Below are 18,642 nucleotides of genomic sequence, written 5' to 3' on the forward strand. Positions count from 1 at the left end.
TTCCTTGTTTTCGAGGGGCCATTATGAGTCGTTAGCCTTCTTATGCTCTGTCCTTTTCCTCTCTTCTTTATCTGTCTATCTCTGTCTGTCTCTGTTTATATGTCTATCTGTCTGTCTATCATCTATGTTTTAGCATTTTTATTATGTAGCCTTGGATCTCTTGGTTAATTTTATTTAATCCTCCTGTGAGGGTTGTGCTATAGATCACCCACAAGCACACACAATTTTAAATTTTAATTATTATAATAAAAGGAGATTGACAAGTATCTTTTGTTGGTGGTGGTGGTGAAGATGATGGTGGCAGATGTTGCTGCAGTGGCAGCTCTCTTTTTCTTTTTTCTTCCTATGAAAAGAAAAAAGAAAATATTCGGCTATTTCTATCGTTCCTCCAGCTTTCCTGTCTTGTTTGTTTATATTTAATCCTCCAGTGATGGTAGTCCTGTGTGCATGTGCGAGCATACACACACATAGACACACACACACACACATTCACTACACAACATCCAGGGATGGGGGGCAGTCATGGAGAAGGAAGAACTCATTAGGAAGCATTGGCTTAGACATGTGAGAAAGGTGATAGTGAACCAGACTTTGAATGTCAAGCTATTATATTCCTTAAAACTTACAATAACTGTTCTAACAAAGAAATATTGAGCTTTTCTCCATCTGTTTCTTTTCACTCCACAGATCATGCTGACCCAGAAAGTGGAGATTTGATTGCTGAGATTAAAGGCTTGAGCCACCATGATTATCTGTAATAAAGTGAGGTGTTAGAGCCTGTGGCCTAGTGAAGTGAACATCGGGGCTGGGCGAGTATGGACTCAGAGATGACCAACTCTGTGTGTGTGTGTTCTTCAGTCTCAGGTTCCTTTTGTTATTTGACCTCTATACAATAGGGTCTGATTACAGGTTATTCTTTACAGGACCGGTGGGTGTAGGTCTGGCCTTAGAGATAACAAACTCAGATCAGGAGATTTACATTTGAGTTAATACAAAGCTCAGAGCTGCCTCAAAGCTGCTCAAAGCTGCAGAGGCTTGAGAGATGCAGTTTTGTCTTGCAGGCCTCACTTAGAGAGTTTCTGGCCAAAAGAACATTTTTAACAGATCCATACAGATGTGGTTCAAAATGAAGTTCAAACTTAGATCTAAAATTTTGGCCTGCCTACTACATACAAAATTATTATAGATTTAAGATTTTCATTAGAAGGTTATTCCTCAAGAAATGGCTTGCTCTTAACATTGGGCATTTAAATTTTTTAAGAAAATGATTTTCAAAAGGTGTTAAGATAAATATTTTGCCTAAGACACTGCTTTAAGTTCGTCATTTAAGCTTCTGATGTCCTCAAGATAGATGCAAAACAAATACTGAGAGACATAACTTGGAGAAAGCTACCATAAGTATTTGTCAACAGTTGATGATATATGTTCACTTCCATTCCTTAACAAAGAGAACATTAATATAAAATCTCTCCAAATAAGGTTTTGACATCCTCCAATAAAGATTTGATATAATAATAAAAAGTTACAAAATAAAATCATAAAAATATTTTTTAAAAAAAGAATGTTTTAAGAGCATGATAAAATGTTTGTTCCTTATTTTAAACAGCAATCAAATTGATTATTATTAATCATTAATCTATTACATGACAAGACTTTTTGACAAAATTAATAATTGTTATCTAAAAGATAAATTGTTAAAAATTTGCCTCTATACATGTTTTTATATTGTTATAGATTTATACATGCATCCTATAAAAATGCATCTACTATGGGAGTAAAGCTCATATAATTAGATCACATGTTTATTCTTTTGAGTGTCCCCTTGCTTCAGCACAGATAATTGAACTGGGTGCTGTAGCTGTTCTTTTAAAATGTTAAAAATCAAACTTTTGATTTTTTTTGTTTTTTGTTTTTTTTGGGGAGGAAAGGTTTTATTCAGCTTACACTTCCACATTGCTGTTCATTACCAAATGAGTCAAGACAAGAGTCCAAATAGGACAGGATTTATTTTTAAATTCGGTATATTCTTTATTTACATTTCAAATGATTTCCCCTTTTCTGGCTCCCCACTCCGGAAAGTCCCGTAAGCCCTCTTCCCTCCACCCCTGATCCTTCATCTACTCCTTCCCATTTCCCTGTTCTGGTATTCCCCTATACTGCTGCACTGAGCCTTTCCAGAACCAGGGGCCACTCCTTCCTTCTTCTTGGACATCATTTGATATGTGGATTATGTCTTGGGTATTCAAAATTTCTAGGCTAATAATCCACTTATCAGCGAGTACTTACCATGATTGATCTTTGGAGACTGGGTTACCTCTCTTAGTATGATGTTCTCCAGCTCCATTCATTTGTCTAAGAATTGCATGAATTCCCGTAAGCCCCCTTCTCTTCCCCTGTCCTCCCACCCACCCCTTCCCACTTCCCCGTTCTGGTTTTGCTGAATACTGCTTCACTGAGTCTTTCCAGAACAAGGGGCCACTCCTCCTTTCTTCTTGTACCTCATTTGATGTGTGGATTATGTTTTGGGTATTCCAGTTTTCTAGGTTAATATCCACTTATTAGTGAGTGCGTACCATGATTCACCTTTTGAGTCTGGGTTACCTCACTTAGTATGATGTTCTCTAGCTCCATCCATTTGCCAAAGAATTTCATGAATTCATTGTTTCTAATGGCTGAATAGTACTCCATTGTGTAGATATACCACATTTTTTGCATCCACTCTTCTGTTGAGGGATACCTGGGTTCTTTCCAGCATCTGGCAATTATAAATAGGGCTGCTATGAACATAGTAGAGCATGTATCCTTATTACATGGTGGGGAATCCTCTGGGTATATGCTCAGGAGTGGTATAGCAGGATCTTCTGGAAGTGAGATGCCCAGTTTTCAGAGGAACCGCCAGACTGATTTCCAGAGTGGCTGTACCAATTTGCAACCCCACCAGCAGTGGAGGAGTGTTCCTCTTTCTCCACACCCTCTCCAACTGGGAGTGGGGGGCTAGAAAAGGGGAAATCATTTGAAATGTAAAGAAATTATATCGAATAAAAAAATTAAAAAAAAAAGAATTTCATGAATTCATTGTTTCTAATGGCTGAATAGTACTCCATTGTGTAAATATACCACATTTTTTGTATCCATTCCTCTGTTGAGGGACACCTGGGTTCTTTCCAGCTTCTGGCTACTACAAATAGGGCTGCTATGAACATAGTGGAGCATGTGTTCTCATTGCATGCCAGGGAATCCTCTGGGTATATACCCATGAGTGGTATAGCAGGGTCCTCTGGATCTGCCAGCCTGCTGGTCTTGGGGCCTATGTCCTGCTTGGAGAGCAGCTGAGGGAGAGACTCCCCGTGGCCATATTCACTGCGTGCCTGGGGCAGAAAAGTATAACTAGCTTAAAACTGTATATACATAAAATTATAAAAATTACTGTCATTGTCTATGTATATGCCAATTAAATGAACAATTTAAAGTAAAAGAAAAAAGATCTCTGGGGGTGCAAACCACCAGGGATCTGCCTGCACCCAGGACCTGAGCACATAGGCGGTTCACCTGCCAGCCCGCTGGTCATGGGCCTGTGTCTTGCTTGGAGAACAGCAGAGGGAGAGTCTTCCCACAGCCACCTTCACGGCCTGCCTGGGCAGAAAAGCATCACTAGGTACTGTATTATCCTGAGCTTAAGACCTCTGGGGGTACAAACCTCCAGGGGTGTGCCTGCGCCCAGGACCTGAGAACATTGGTGGTTTATCTGCCAGCCGGTCGTGGGGCCTGTGTCCTATGTGAGAATCAACAGAGGGAGTGACGCCCCCCAGCCCCCACCACCAGAGCAGTCCAGGAACACCTGGTTCACCTTGACAACCCAAGTATAACATTGCTTGAGGCAGGACAGGATCTGGGAGGTAGGAGCTGATGTAGAGGCCATGGAGGGGTGCTGTTTACAAGCCTACCTACCAGGCTTTCTCAGCCTGCTTTCTTTTTTTCTTTTTTTTTTTTTATTCGATATAATTTATTTACATTTCAAATGATTTCCCCTTTTCCAGCCCCCCCCCCCCACTCCCCGAAAGTCCCGTAAGCCCCCTTCTCTTCCCCTGTCCTCCCTCCCACCCCTTCCCAGTTCCCCGTTCTGGTTTTGCCAAATACTGTTTCACTGAGTCTTTCCAGAACCAGGGACCACTCCTGCTTTCTTCTTGTATCTCATTTGATGTGTGGATTATGTTTTGGGTATTCCAGTTTTCTAGGTTAATAACCACTTATTAGTGAGTGCATACCATGATTCACCTTTTGAGTCTGGGTTACCTCACTTAGTATGATGTTCTCTAGCTCCATCCATTTGCCTAAGAATTTCATGAATTCATTGTTTCTAATGGCTGAATAGTACTCCATTGTGTAGATATACCACATTTTTTGCATCCACTCTTCTGTTGAGGGATACCTGGGTTCTTTCCAGCATCTGGCAATTATAAATAGGGCTGCTATGAACATAGTAGAGCATGTATCCTTATTACATGGTGGGGAATCCTCTGGGTATATGCCCAGGAGTGGTATAGCAGGATCTTCTGGAAGTGAGGTGCCCAGTTTTCGGAGGAACCGCCAGACTGATTTCCAGAGTGGTTGTACCAATTTGCAACCCCACCAGCAGTGGGGTAATAATATACATATACTATATGTATATTACTATATTACTATATTACTATATAGCTACATATATAGCTACATATAGTAATATTACTATATTACTATATGTAGCTATATATGTATAATATACATATATAGCTCATGGCTTGCAATTGCTTAAAGTTGTTTCTTTTTAATGATACTAATTCTTAACTTTTACAATTATTTATACAAATACAATTCAAAAAATTAATCAGAAATAGACATACGACTATTGACAGCTTTTCAAGCTTTCTAGTTATAACTGTTTTAACATAAGAAACAAAATAAAAAATAAAATTAGTCATTACATATGTTATTTTTAATATTAAATGTTCCAAATCAGATTAAGACAAATATTATAACTGATTATTATAATCAGTCATTTGAGATGTCTTATTAACAATTTGATATTGGTCATATTACTGAGATTCCTCATAATTCGCATAGACAAGATACTATAGAACAAGCCCATAGAACTTTGCAATATTTTTATAATAAAAGAGGGGATAATAACATCTCTATATACCATAAAATTTAAAATTTTTTAATGCCAGGGAACTCTAAGTGTAGAGAAGAGGTATGTTTGTGTTCTTTCTACAGGATGCTGAAGGAACATGCTAGCTGCCAGAGTATGCTGATGCTGAGATTTCACCCTGGCTTTCCACCTTGCTCTCCAGCCTTTTGGGGCCCCTCCTGGGTCTTTTGTTTCTTTTGTCATTTGGCCCCTGGGCCTTTAACAGATTAACCAGTTTTGTTAAATCACAGATTGATTCTGCCTTGACAGACGTGGAGGTAGCAACCGTCGGCCTTCAGTTCTCTACCCTTGCTGCAGGCAAAGAGCTTTCTTGGTTCCTAAGCAGTAGAAACGTCAATGCCAGAGAGGGTGACCTCCGGCTCCTAATAGTGGCTGAGGGCCATAAGCTGTGGAGTAGCCAATGACGGGAAATATTGTGGTGCCACGAGCCAGATGCACACCGCCTCTTGGCTGCAGGGTGACTCCATTATGGGATTATTGTGAGTCCGCTACCTGGATGCCCGTCACACCCACCAAGGGCCTGATTAAGCCATTGGAGTGGGATGTGATGCCAGGAGTGGATGCAACTTACATAGCCTAAGGCAGAGGCCCTGCCCTACTAGGATCTAAAAGGGCCTAGTTACTGCGGTGCTGGACGTGGGGGCAAAACCACATAGCCTAAAACAGGCTCTCCACTGACCCTCTTTCCATAGCCAGCCCCCAACTTAAGAAAGAAAAAAGGAGGAGATGTGGGAAGCCATCCTGAGCTATTCGGACTATTGCTTACTCATGGCCCTAAGGTGGTGGCTGCTAAAATACAAGAACAATTAACTGGAGCCTCTCCCGTGGGCATTGGTTTAGCCATTGCCTCGAGATAACTGCAGAATGGTCCTGCCTGCATCATCACCCACCGACTCTGGTAATTGCAGTGGAAGGAAGTCCTGAGATAACTGCGGCAGGCTCCAGCCTGTGCAAACACCTGTTGTCTCCACCGGAGGACCCTTATCTCTTCCTGCTAAACTGCTAGATTGCCCTTCCTTTCTTTGTCCTTGCCTTGGGGTACGCCCCTCCTGAAAGCCTTAAAACATGTGTACCCCAGAACATTAAACGAGGCTTTGACACAACCCAGAGTGATTTGCTGTTCTTGGTGCTTGGCCTGCCTCCTTCTCTCCCCCCTTTTGACCCGCAGGTAGCACCCCTTCGGAACCCTGGAATAACTGACCTGCCGGACGGGTTACACAAAAGACCTGTGTTTCCCATAATGTGTCTCTGTGATTTGTCATTTATTCACAAAAGCCTGCTGGTTGCCAGACGCTATACTTGGTTCTAGAGACACACAAACACTTGGCCAAGGCTCCTTCCTAGGGAAGCCTATGGCTCAGAGAAGGAACAGTCTATCCTTGATTGCCACAGGATTCTGTCTGTGTCCCTACATACCCACACTATGCCGCAGAAGCAAAAACCGTGGGGGCAGAGCCAGGGGGTTGGTTCCATATTCTAGTCACAACAAAGCCAAGCCAGGGAGTGTTTTGTTCAAATGACCCAGGTAGATAAACGAGGCCAGCACAGGCCGTCATGACACCACACACCTCTAGAACACCCTAGCTGTGCTAGGAGTCTGTGATGTCACCGGGTATTTTCTTCCCTTCCTTTGCAGATGTTGCTAAGGGGCGGCCAGTTTCCCTGTGATCTCCCTCAGATGACAATCTGCATGCCCTTCCTGCTCTGGTGACACTCTTGCCAGCTCTCTGCACAGCTATGCTCATTTCAAGCCTCACATTGGTTAATTTTACTCTAAAATGTATGCTGTATCTTTTGAAAAGAACTTTATACCATATGGAGTATTTTGAAATTTACAATGTATGAAGCTTGTAATTTGAGAATTGAAAAACTTTTTTTAAAAAAAATTACTGCTCATAAGAAGAGGAAATAAGCTCCTCATTCCCTGGAGTCAGTCCATAGAATTCAGAAGGGCTGGCTTTGTTTTATGTGAAATCTCAGCCATTCATTTATTTATCAGATATCGATAAGATCCTTCACAGTTGCTCTGCATTGTGCTGAGCAACAGGGTGTAAGACAGGCTCATTTCTGGGAATAAGGGAGAGAAGCCCATGCTCAGCTCTAGGATGGGAAGGCTTCTACAAATGTCTTTTATTTTTTGTAACAGAAATGGATTCAAAGGTAGTGGGAATCTATTAAAATGAATTACTAAATCTGCAGTCTACTATATGCAGAGAGAGGATGGCTAAGAGCCTGACACAGTAATTCACAAGCAAGAAGAGGCATTGTTATTTTTATTCAAAATAAACAATGCACCAGGGGGTTGCCTTCAGGGCCATTTGCCTTATGTGTTATTTTGTAACACACCTCTTGGGGTAGCCTAAAAGTCATGACCCTGATATAGCTACATTTATTGTCTGTATGACCATTCTCCTGTTGTCAAACCCCAGGTGTGCTCTGAGACTCTGAGACTAAATTTGACAATCCCTTATCAAAAGCTGGATTAAGCTTGGCTGATTGAGCCTGGAATGGGTGGATATCTGCAGTAGAGCCCTTAGCAGTGGTTTTCTTCACTTAGGTGCATTTAAAAGTTCATGACAGAAAACAGCTTATCTAAAGCCAACCTTATCAAGCTTGGACGCTGTTCTCTTGGCCCTGGACAAAAGCCATCCAGAGCCAAGCACAGTGAGAAGACAGACTTCTGGCTTCTAACAAGATCAGAGATCAGGGAGCTGCTGCAATGCCTGTCCCTTTCTCTGGACTTCTAGTGATTTTGACATGCATTATCCTTTACAGTCATTTAACTGGGGCTATTCTCCTATAGTACCACTTCACCTGACAACAGAACTCCTTACCTATGACCTTAGGTGTCCTTTGGTAATCAAGTGAACAATTGTGATGATGGTATGAAAACTATTCTACATCAACGGATAACCTTGAGATTGGCCAGAAAAACCAGCTCCAGCATTTTGGACCAAATATAAGTTAGCTTTAAATATTAAATATTGACCAAGGAAAAGACTTTGTTCAGGACCATTTCCTGGAATTTTCCAGCTGAGAACAGCCTCAAAACCATGTGTTGTAGGGGGTTATAAGGACAAACATATAAGACATTATTTTCCCAATTGATTTAGTGATTTTCTAAGAATTATAACTTCCAGCATTCCAGGAAGTTACCTGGTCCCTGGGCAGGTGTGGCATACAGGTTAATTTTCTGCATTACACAACCTGGATTTGTTGTCATCATAATCTCTTCACCACTATCCATTGTTCCTCTAGTAAGTAATGTGATGTTATTCATATATTATAAATGAGGTACTGCATGTCAAGTAATGGGTATAGACAAAATTTCTACTGCTATGATCCATTACTAGCTTAAGTCCATTCTCAATGGATTTAAATGAAATATATATATATGTGTGTGTGTTTGTGTATAAAATATACCATATTATAATATATGTGTTTTTTTCTATAAATGGATATATATGATCTATTTATGGTATTAAGTGCTTATGTTAAACTGATAAAATGATTTCTATTTGAATAGATGGATATGTTTTAATTGGAAAACACTGGATTTTCTTATATTTATAAGATTCTACACTAATAGGCTAGTTCAATAGTACATGTGTAAATCTTTCTGTTTAGGAAAAAAATAAGAGCAGGCTGATTTATTAAGGCAGCCTATTTTGGTAAGTTCAGCTTCTCATTCCTATGAAGCTCTGTGACCTGAACAGGAGCCTATTTCTTTCAACCAGAACACTTGGTGACTTTCCAGATCTAGTAAAAATATTTTAAACATCTATAAATTACAGAGAAACAATGTGGAATTAGGAAGAAATAACAATTCTTTTGAGGAAAGTAGAAGAAAGAACATCTGGAATTTGAAAAGGAAAGTGTGGCTGGAATTTCCAAGCCCAATAATCCCTTATAAAAAGAACACACAATCTAGCTATTATAATTATAAGCTGTATGGCTAGACTGGGCTGGAACAAGACGATACTAACTTATTCCCCAGCTATAAGGACCCCTTCCTACTTGTGGTATCTCCTGGCTACATGGTTCTCTCATTGTGCATTCTCCTCCTGTGTCCTCTCTCCTTCCCCTCTAGTCCTCTTTTCCTTCTCTACCTGCCCCCAGTATTGAACCTCCAGTCCTACCTTCCCCTCCACTGCTCAGTCCCAGACTCTATCCTTTATTGACCAGTTAATAAATGGGGATAAGATTCATACCTCAGCACTTGTTGGACTGCCAGCCTGGGGCAGCAATCCCTCCTGAGGAAGCAAAATTAACATCAGACTGTTAACCAACCCACAGCAGGACTGAACAAAAACGGAGTGTTGTATGGGGGAGTTAGAAAGGAGAGTGCAGTGGATGGGCAATTACTGAATGCAGGAGAGGATGGGGGACTTCACAGGACATCTTGGGGCCTAGAGGAGAAACAGAGTCCTGCTGGAGAAGAAAAAAGGAATGAGCAAGTGAAGAATGTCAGTGCCTGTAGGCTCCTTGTGGGCAGACAGAGGAGGCAGCCCCATGTGGGTGGAAAACATGGACAGAAAGCAGAACAACCCCTTCCAGAGGACTTGAAGGGCTTTGAACGCAACAGCAAACCCTTGGGATTTCTATCTGTAAGTCATTCTGAGCCTTGGAGTACCATGATTTGTTCTGTCTTTCCCGGGGTCCTGGGAATAGAAGGAAATCATAAAAATAATTAAACTAAAAATTTAAAAATAATTGGAGAGGGAAAGAAAGATAAGTTTAGCCTATTATATAAAGGAGAAGCCATAATAACACCACACCTCCTAATAGTGCCACTCCCTATGGGACAAGCATTTAAACCCATGAGCCTATGAGGGCCATTCTTATTCAAAGCACCACAGTGGATAAGTCTTCTGTCAGGAGCCAGCCCCAGCAGAGGTGTTTCTTTCTTCTTGGTTCTTCTTGAGGCAGCAGAAGGTGGAAGTGCATCAGAGGGGGTAAGACTTTGTCTTATGGAAAATTTAGAGTTGCTGCATAATAAAAGGGTTACTTATCTAAGTCTAAGTTACTATGCTAATGTAGCTGACCTGCCTTCTGCTTTCCTCTGAAGCTAGAGAGTCTCAGGCACTTAGCACTTCACCCTAAAACAGCAGGAGATTAAGGACAGAATTAGTTGCTAGAGTCTTTTCCCCATTGTTCAGATGCCTCTTGCTTGTCAGTCTAAGGAGGAAGTTAGAAGCAATAAACTTCTATTGAACCAGGAGAAGAGAATAACACTTGCAGAAAGAAAAACTTTTGCATAAGTGAATATGCATAATCTCACAGAAATTTATACACAGCTTCAAACATAACAGAGATTTCATTTCCACATTTTCACACAAATTCATACCTACATGCACATCTGATCCCAGCTTGCATGCATTCTCACAATTTCACACTAACACAAGTTTACAACAGAGAATGTTTACATGCATATCCATTAGAAGTAATTATCTAGCTAGACATCTATCATTTGTCTTCTCTACAGGTTCATAGAAAGTTTAAAACCATAACACACACACACACATGCATACATTCTCACAATCACATACTTACACACACATCCATACTTACATATGCATATGGAGCAAAAGACCAGCACTGGTGCAGAAAGAACTCACTCATTCTGGATGAAAAATATTTATTGCATTGAGAAGGAAAAAGTTTCACCCTTTTAATGCTATGAATTAAATCCATGTTTGTAAAAAAAAAAAAAAATAAGTCTAAGCCTATTTTGTCCTTACCATGGGACCTGTCCTCTCCTATGGCAAGGCAAAGCCTGCCTGCTCCTTCTGTTCTCTGCAACATCTTTTTTTCTTCTTTCCCTCTGCATCCTGAACATTGTTCTCTTAGTTATTTTATGTTACCTATAGTTTCTAAGTTATTCTACTCTCCATTCTTCTATTCTCCTTCTAATCTTGTTCTCTTATGACTAAAAACTTCTCCTCAGTTCAGTTCTTCTCTCAGCTCTGTTCCTCAAACCTAAATTCTTCTTTTCTCTCTTCTCTTTGTCTTCAGCCCTTAAAACATCTTTCAGAATACATAATCACACGTTACAAAGTTCATCATAAGTTCACACAAAATATCAAATCACCGATTGAAATAAGGAGTTTACAAAAGAGAATGTTTACATGCATATCCATTAGAAGTAATCATCTAGCTAGACATCTATCATTTGTCTTCACTACAGGTTAATAGGAAGTTTAAAACCATGACTAAGTTATAAGTGAAATTTCGTATAGATAAACCCAGTCAATATTTTATCTTCTGTCCTAACACCTATAATAAATCCTAGTTCCCTTTTTATGACCTTTGGTTGTATTACAACCTCTTGGCTCTGTGTAGGAGAATGTCTGGCTGCCATCTAAGAGTACTTAATAAAAGGGCTTAAAAGGGGAGAGTATAGGGGGTTAGGTGAGTGTGGGTAGGCGGCATGGAGGAAGGTGTCCAGGCGGGCCCTTGCCTGGGCACCTCTGCGCCTGAGGGACCACCCCCCCCCCACACACACACAGGCATGGTATAGAATAGAGTTTATTCAGAGTAGGGGATGGAAGTTAGTGGTAGAGAGAGAGGCAGAGAGAGAGAGAGAGAGAGAGAGAGAGAGGGAGAGGGAGAGGGAGAGGGAGAGGGAGAGGGAGAGAGAACAGAGAGAGAGAGAACAGAGAGAGAGAGAATAGAGAGAGTTTAGTGGAGGCCGGCCATGACCACGTGGAGGGAGGAAGGAAGAGCCCCAGGGGCAGAGAGGTGAGAATGTGGAAGAGCTGAGAGCAAAAAGAGAAAGAGGAGGAGCAAGTAGCCCCTCTTATACTGGGCCAGATCTCTGGGGCAGGGCATACCTGGCTATTTCCAGGTAGGTGTGGGGTGGAGCTTAGACAGAACCCCAACACTTAACTGTGACACTTGGGAGACTGGCAGACTTTTCATTGCAGTTTTGACTATCAGAAAAGGACCTAATAGAAGTTCCATTATTAAAGAACTTAATAATCACAGATAAAATTTTAGGAATTGTTATAGCATCATCAATAAAACTTGTCATCTATTTGTCTGCATAGCAACACTATAAGACAGTACATCTTTGTGGATCTACAGAGATCTGCTCCAAAGGGGTGTGCTGTTTTAGATTGAGTCGGTTTATCAGAAACATTGCTGGAGCCACTCTTGGTGTATGCTTTTAATCCTATCAGGTGAACATCAGTGAATTCCTGGCCAGCGTGGTCTACATAGAGAATTTCAGAAGACCCTGTCTTAAAAAAATTAGGTGATATTATATGGTGATGCTTTTTAAGATTGAATGCATAAGTGATTAAATAACAAATGTTATATAATTAAAATTCCATGAAAAAAATCCATTACATGACCTTAACATCCTTTTGTACTTAGAGAAACAATTCAATTTCTTTTTCTCACAGGAAAAACAGTGGCTCTGTCAGCAACCATGGCACAGGAAGGTCACCTTTTCATCCTGGTGCTAACATCCAGCTGGAGTGGCAGTATTACCAAAATAAAATCCTGAAAGTTAGCAGGTACACATGAGTGTTTAAAAGCCATGGTAAGCTCAGGATGTTGCTGCTGGTGTTGGTACCTTAGAAGTACAAGTAGAATTAGAATAATTAACAGTTTGAAGTTGAAGGTTTTAAGGATGCTAGTGACTGTAGAGAAAATATCTTGTGTATTGTACTAAAAGAAAACTATGGCCTATAGGAAAGTGTAGAATACAAGATGAGACATTCAGAAGGCAGAAAGAATTCTGGGATAGAGCCAGGGATGAGATATTTGCCTGGGAAAATGTGACGAGACTGACACATGGTACCTGAGCCCAGGTAAGTAGTCATATGTCAGAAAGTAGATTTGAGTAAGTGGGTTATAATGCACTGTGGCCTAGTCAGAGAAGACTAGCTATAAGGCCAAGATATTTGTAAGTATACATATTTTGAGTCTGAGTTTTATTTCTGGGAGCATGGGGCTGGGAAGAAGACCTAGGTCCAAACTTCTACAAGTGACAACTTGAATCACAACAAAATCTAAATCTGAGCAGATGACCAGTGCATAGTTATGTTTTCTGGAATTGGATGATGGTGTTTTCCTGAAACCCAATCTACTGTGTATAAATTTAGATTGGGATTGAAAAGCATGGTGTGAATTGTTTTCATATTAACTAGAGAAGTTATTAGCCATTTGGCTTATGTCACAGTGAAGACACTGAAGTTTGTGTTCTTCAGTATTTTTAAGAATTTAAAGGTAGACACGGTGGTACCTAATCCCAGCCTTTGGGAGATAGCACCAGGAGAACAGTATTTTCAAGGGAAGGCTACAGAGTAGGGAAACCCTGGTTTAAGAAAGGACACAACCTCTTTTGGAACCAGAATCTAAATGCCTCATTTGAGTGAACTTGTTTTTTAGAAGAAATATTTTCATAGCTGTCTTAGAAAACTAGTCTCTTTACATTCATAAGACCTTTATGTAGTTTTTATTCCTTGCATTACAATTTGAAAGAAATTGGAAATTCTTTCTCATTGGTTTCCTTGTGGAATAAATTGTTAAAACCACAAATCTTTAAAAAAAAAATCATTCTTTTAGAGAAGCATTTACCAGAAGACCGATATATAGCACAGTAGAAAGGATCTAGAGTTTGGTTTTATCCAAGTTACTTTGGTTCCCTGTTTTGTCAGATATAAAACACTGGGATTATTTTATAAAAGACCCAGATGAGGCAAAACAGAGTCTGGGCATCTGGATTTCTTTTCTGGAATTAGTCTTTCTTGATTGTAATCATCTGCTTACACATTGTATTGGGAAACATAATTGTAGGCACACATTTATACTTTATCTATCTATCTATCTATCTATCTATCTATCTATCTATCTATCTATCTATCAGTTTTTCAAGTTTTCTAAGGCTTTTATTAGCTGTTATCTGTTTTCAGAAAATTTTGAGAGTTAGTGATTTTTGTCAGTATGTCATGGGGTAACTTCCTGAACTTGTTTAGGCCTTGCTTCATTGTTTGTAGTTAGTTTCTTAAGCACACCTTTGTACAACATTGCTTTATCTTTCTGGATTTTTTATATGGTATTATTTTTTAAAAAAGATTTATTTATTTTATGTATACGAGTACACTGTAGCTGTCTTCAGACACACCAAAAAGGGACATTTGATAACATTGCAGATGGTAGTGAGCCACCGCGTGGTTGCTGGGATTTGAACTCAGGACCTCTGAAAGAGCAGTTGGTGCTCTTAACCACTGAGCCATCTCTCTAGCCCCTCTACATGGTATTATAAAAAGATAAAAACTTGAGTTCTAGAAAGCAAGAAATGTGTAGCTGAAGGAAGTACACAGTACTAGTGGCATGTTGAACACTAAGTAAATACTTCCTGAACATCTGTCAAAATGAGAAAAACCCTCAGATGTATATATTTAATAGTGTCTAAGTTCCTTTGTTGCGCAGTCTGGTGGGTGAGTCTAAGTTGGCTGATTGTTTAAAAAGTCTGCATCGAGATTTTGGCCTTGGTAGGCACTTGTTCTTTGAAAGTAGCAAGGAGCCGGCGATCTTCTTTTGTCTTGCTTTCCATCACTGTCTGTTCTTTGCCTCTTTTCAGCCACTGGGTTTTATAATATTTAACAACCTTTTATACTTAAATCTCCTTCATTTCTAAATCTGAGCAGATGATCAGAAGCCAAATATTAGAGGAAATGTTTGAGTTCCACTTGCTATTGAAAATTGATGAAAGGAGATTTTCCTCTCCTTAAAAAAAGTGGCTATAATAACTTGATAATATATTCTTGTTTTAACATTATGATGTATGTTTTTGTATCTTAAGCACTTTAACCCCTTTGGCACTTGTGAAAATATTTGCTATTCATAAAACAACTAGATACTCTTTTATTAAGTTTGCAGCCAACCCTGTCTAGAAATTGTCTTCCAATGCCTTTTACTTTTCATGGTATTTCATTCTATGGGTCAATATTAGACATAGCATCAAAATTAAATGTACTAAGAGTCAGTTTAGAAGTTAGGCTCTGGACTGAGCAGACATGTACAGACATGTACGCAGAGACCACCTGAGTATAAGATTGTTTGGGACACAGCCCCCCAGGGCCCCACCTGCACCTAGGAGCTGTGCTGTGCTGCTACAGCCTTCTGTGCACCTAATCAGAATTTATTTAACTTTTAAAGTAGTTTCTCTGTATGTCTAGAATAAAATAAAAATAAATTTCTGAGAATGAGAAAGCCACCAGAGTAGCTTTCCTAGGTTTTGCTTTGATGTTGGAAATAGGATTGTGGTGATGAAATAACTTACTGGGGCTTCTTTTTTCCAGACAGGAAAACTCGAAGATCTCAGGGAAGTCTGTTTTTTGAAGTGTTCAGGAACGAGAGGTGTTTTATTATCTTTAGTGTGATATTTTCTACCATTTTTGTATGAGGAGTTTTTCCTGTGTTGAATTTTGGTTCTTAAGTTGGAAAGTAAAGCAACCTAGTAATATTCTTCATTCCTACCTTTGCTCTCTTTTTTTAATGTGTTGTTTTCCCTTTATTGTTTATGAAAATGAAACCATATCTTTGTAATAATAAAAACTTTGAGGTGATGCATCAAATTATTCTAATAAACTTATGATTGTGCCTATGTCAATTATATTTCCATAGTACTAGTTATTTTTACTTAGCATTTGTCCTTGGCAAAATGGCTTTTTATAATTCCTTTTATATCTCAGTCTCAACTTTAAGTCAGGATATTAAGCCTTGTGTCTGACAGTTAAAAATAAACATGAAACACTGCTTGTCTTTTTAACATTTGTCCCAAAATTTAATAATTAATAAATTACTCTGTATGGACTATGTTCCAGGAGTCTTTGCTAAGTGGTTTCCCTTTTGATATTGAGAAGCAGCATATAAATTGGCACACTCAGCAAGAAACAGATTTGTAGAGATAATAATGGTACTTGGTTGGGTTACATGGTAGGAAAGGAACCGGGATTTTCACTTACTTCCTTTTCATTCATAACCCAGGTCCTAACTCTTTTGTGGGCTATATTTTAAAAGAACAGAGTTTTTGCATTTTTGCCATACATTTGTAGGTGTTTTTTCCTCCAAATCACTGGCAGTTTTTCATTATTTCTGCCTAAGACAATATCTGTTTCCTGGAAGCTATACTCATGGGTGTTTAGAGGATGCTGGAATTTGGACTCCAGGCCTCATGATTGCACAATAAGTTCTTTTAACCTGGGGACCATCTGTCTAGTCCCCAGAACAATAGTTTATAAAGAGTTTAATATAGATTTAAACGTGGAGATTAGGGAGGAGAAACACATGTAAGCATGATAGGCATGAGATAAGGAGAGGTAGATGTGGGGAAGCGAGCTATGTAAACCAAAGACAGAAGTGAGTCTGGGCCAACAAGAGATGATGTGAAAAACCTTTAATTAGTTAATTAATTAATAATTACATTAATTTATTCTGTGTTCATATGTGTGTGTTTGTGTGCATTTATAGAGGCCAGAGGATAGTGACTGGGCAGTTTATTGTCCTACCACATGGGTTCTGGTGATTGAACGTGGATCCTCATGTTTACTAACAAGTGCTTTAACCCCCTTTAAAATTACATTTATTATTTGTGTATGTGGGGGTGGGCAGGAGTTGTATATGTGGATGGTGTAGAAATTATTTAATCCCAACTCCGGTTTTTACCCTGCCTTTGACCACTTAGTTCTCAGACAAACATTGCACACAACCTTTCTATGTACAATTGGCCTTAATCAGCACAAGAGCTGGGCAGATTGTGCACCTCTCGCTGTTGTCTATTTCCCACTACTAATCCCACGATAGAAGGTGCCATGTTTCATTTGGACAGCTCTTATTTACAGGTAGCCAACCCACATGGTCTTTATTTTACGACTCACCTAACCCATGGTGTCTTCCCCCTTGTGCTTCTTCTCTGATGCTGGAAGTCCTGGAATGCTAAACCCTGCCTGCATGGGTTTCTTCTGCCCAGCTGTTGACTGTTGTCATCTCTATTCACCAATCAGAAATAATTTGGAGGCAAGGTCACATAGCCTCACTTGGATCTACCTGTGCACTTTCTTGTGTCTGGGACAATACATACAACAGACCAAACCTCATCAATAGAGGTCCCAGGTATTGGACAGGTTATATCAGACTTGGCTGCAAGAACCTTTACCCATTGAGCTCTCTTACTGCAGCGGATGAAAATCCTTTTACAGGATAGTTTGGTCCTGTGGCCCTGCACATGTAAGCTTGCGTGTGGAGACCAGAGGACAACCTTGGATGTCATTCTTCAGGTGCCATCCACTGTTTTTTGTAAAACAGGATTTTTGATTGGCTTTGAATTGGATAGGTAGGCTCAGATGGCTGGCTAGGGAGGACATGGAGTCTTTGTCTCCCTGGCACAAGTGTGTGCCACCAAACCAGATTTTATTATTGTTGTTATTATTATTATTGTAATTGGCTTCTTATGTTTGGACTGAGTATCTGACTCAAGGCTTTCCATGAGAGCAGGAGGCCCACCATTCACCAAATCATGAGGCACCCCATGATCAGGAAGAGTGTGGTATGTTTACCACTTCCATGCAGATTTTCCCAGGTACCCCAAGCCCCAGAACTGTCACGACCATGAGAGTCATCACATACAAGCCTGACAGGAATATGTCCTCCTGCAATCCCCAAGAGCAGCTCTCTGGATCCCTGCAGTCTCCCAAGAATGTAACACTCACAGGCTCCTCCTCTGGGGATACCTTTCAGAAAGAGACCCTTATGGAGGAAAATAACCTCACCCAGGAAGTGGCCATCAATCAGGAAGAAGCTGTCCATTGGAAAGCTGTGGTCATTCAGGAAAAGCCCATTTCTGATGACCAGCCTCAGGGTGCAAGCTGAGCTTCCCCTCAAACCTGGCAATACCACTGCAAGGGCAGGAGGAAGACAATCATGAACAGCCTCCAAAATCTCTGCTGCTGCTGCCGTTCTCCCACAAGAACCCTGCTCCAAGGAAAGAAGCTGGATCCTGGAGTCCTTCCCAGGATCAGGTGGGTGCAAGTCCTCATTCATTTATTCCTTACTCTGTCTTGTCCTTTGTGAGAAATGAAGAGTGCGCCCCCTTGTGGCACATTTAGGAACTTAATATTCTGTCACTTCAGAACAATTCAATAGAAACCCCTGAAAGACCACCTCATGGTTTCTGAGCCTGAAGTGGAGAGCAGAGATGCTGAGAGCAGGGAGAGGGGAGGGTGAGGGCATAGCCAAAGGAAACAGAGAGTCACTGGCAAGCCAGATGGGTGCTGTGGCCAGGCAGCAGCCCAGTATGACCTGTGTGTTTTCAAGTCATTAAGACACTCCCTCCTGTTTCATTCTGCTTTTAAGTCTGGAAGAGGACCAGCCCCAGCTCCATGACTTGTGAGTCATGGGTGGGGGTCAGTCTGGCTGGGAATCAGATAGCGCCTTAGGGAGGC

At 40.4% G+C, this 18,642-nt stretch overlaps 1 protein-coding gene across 19 annotated transcripts in view; it reads left to right on the top strand.

Moving 5' to 3' along the window:
- The window catches only part of LOC127664908 (ubiquitin-conjugating enzyme E2 pex4-like), a 239,713-nt gene that overhangs the window by 185,735 nt on the left and 35,336 nt on the right, over window positions 1–18,642 (top strand). For 7 of the 19 annotated variants that reach the window (XM_052157169.1, XM_052157170.1, XM_052157171.1 and 4 more), the window contains one exon: window positions 15,502–15,969. In XM_052157169.1, coding sequence (XP_052013129.1) covers window positions 15,502–15,605 — 104 coding nt within the window. In that variant the 3' untranslated portion in view covers window positions 15,606–15,969. Of the gene's footprint in view, window positions 1–687; window positions 3,978–5,253; window positions 6,292–12,594; window positions 12,735–15,501; window positions 15,970–17,938; window positions 18,220–18,642 lie in introns of those variants that run through there. The other 12 variants (XM_052157181.1, XM_052157178.1, XR_007973275.1 and 9 more) reach the window with 10 other exon arrangements.

Source organism: Apodemus sylvaticus, chromosome 14 (assembly GCF_947179515.1).
Source record: "Apodemus sylvaticus chromosome 14, mApoSyl1.1, whole genome shotgun sequence".
NCBI lineage: Eukaryota > Metazoa > Chordata > Mammalia > Rodentia > Muridae > Apodemus > Apodemus sylvaticus.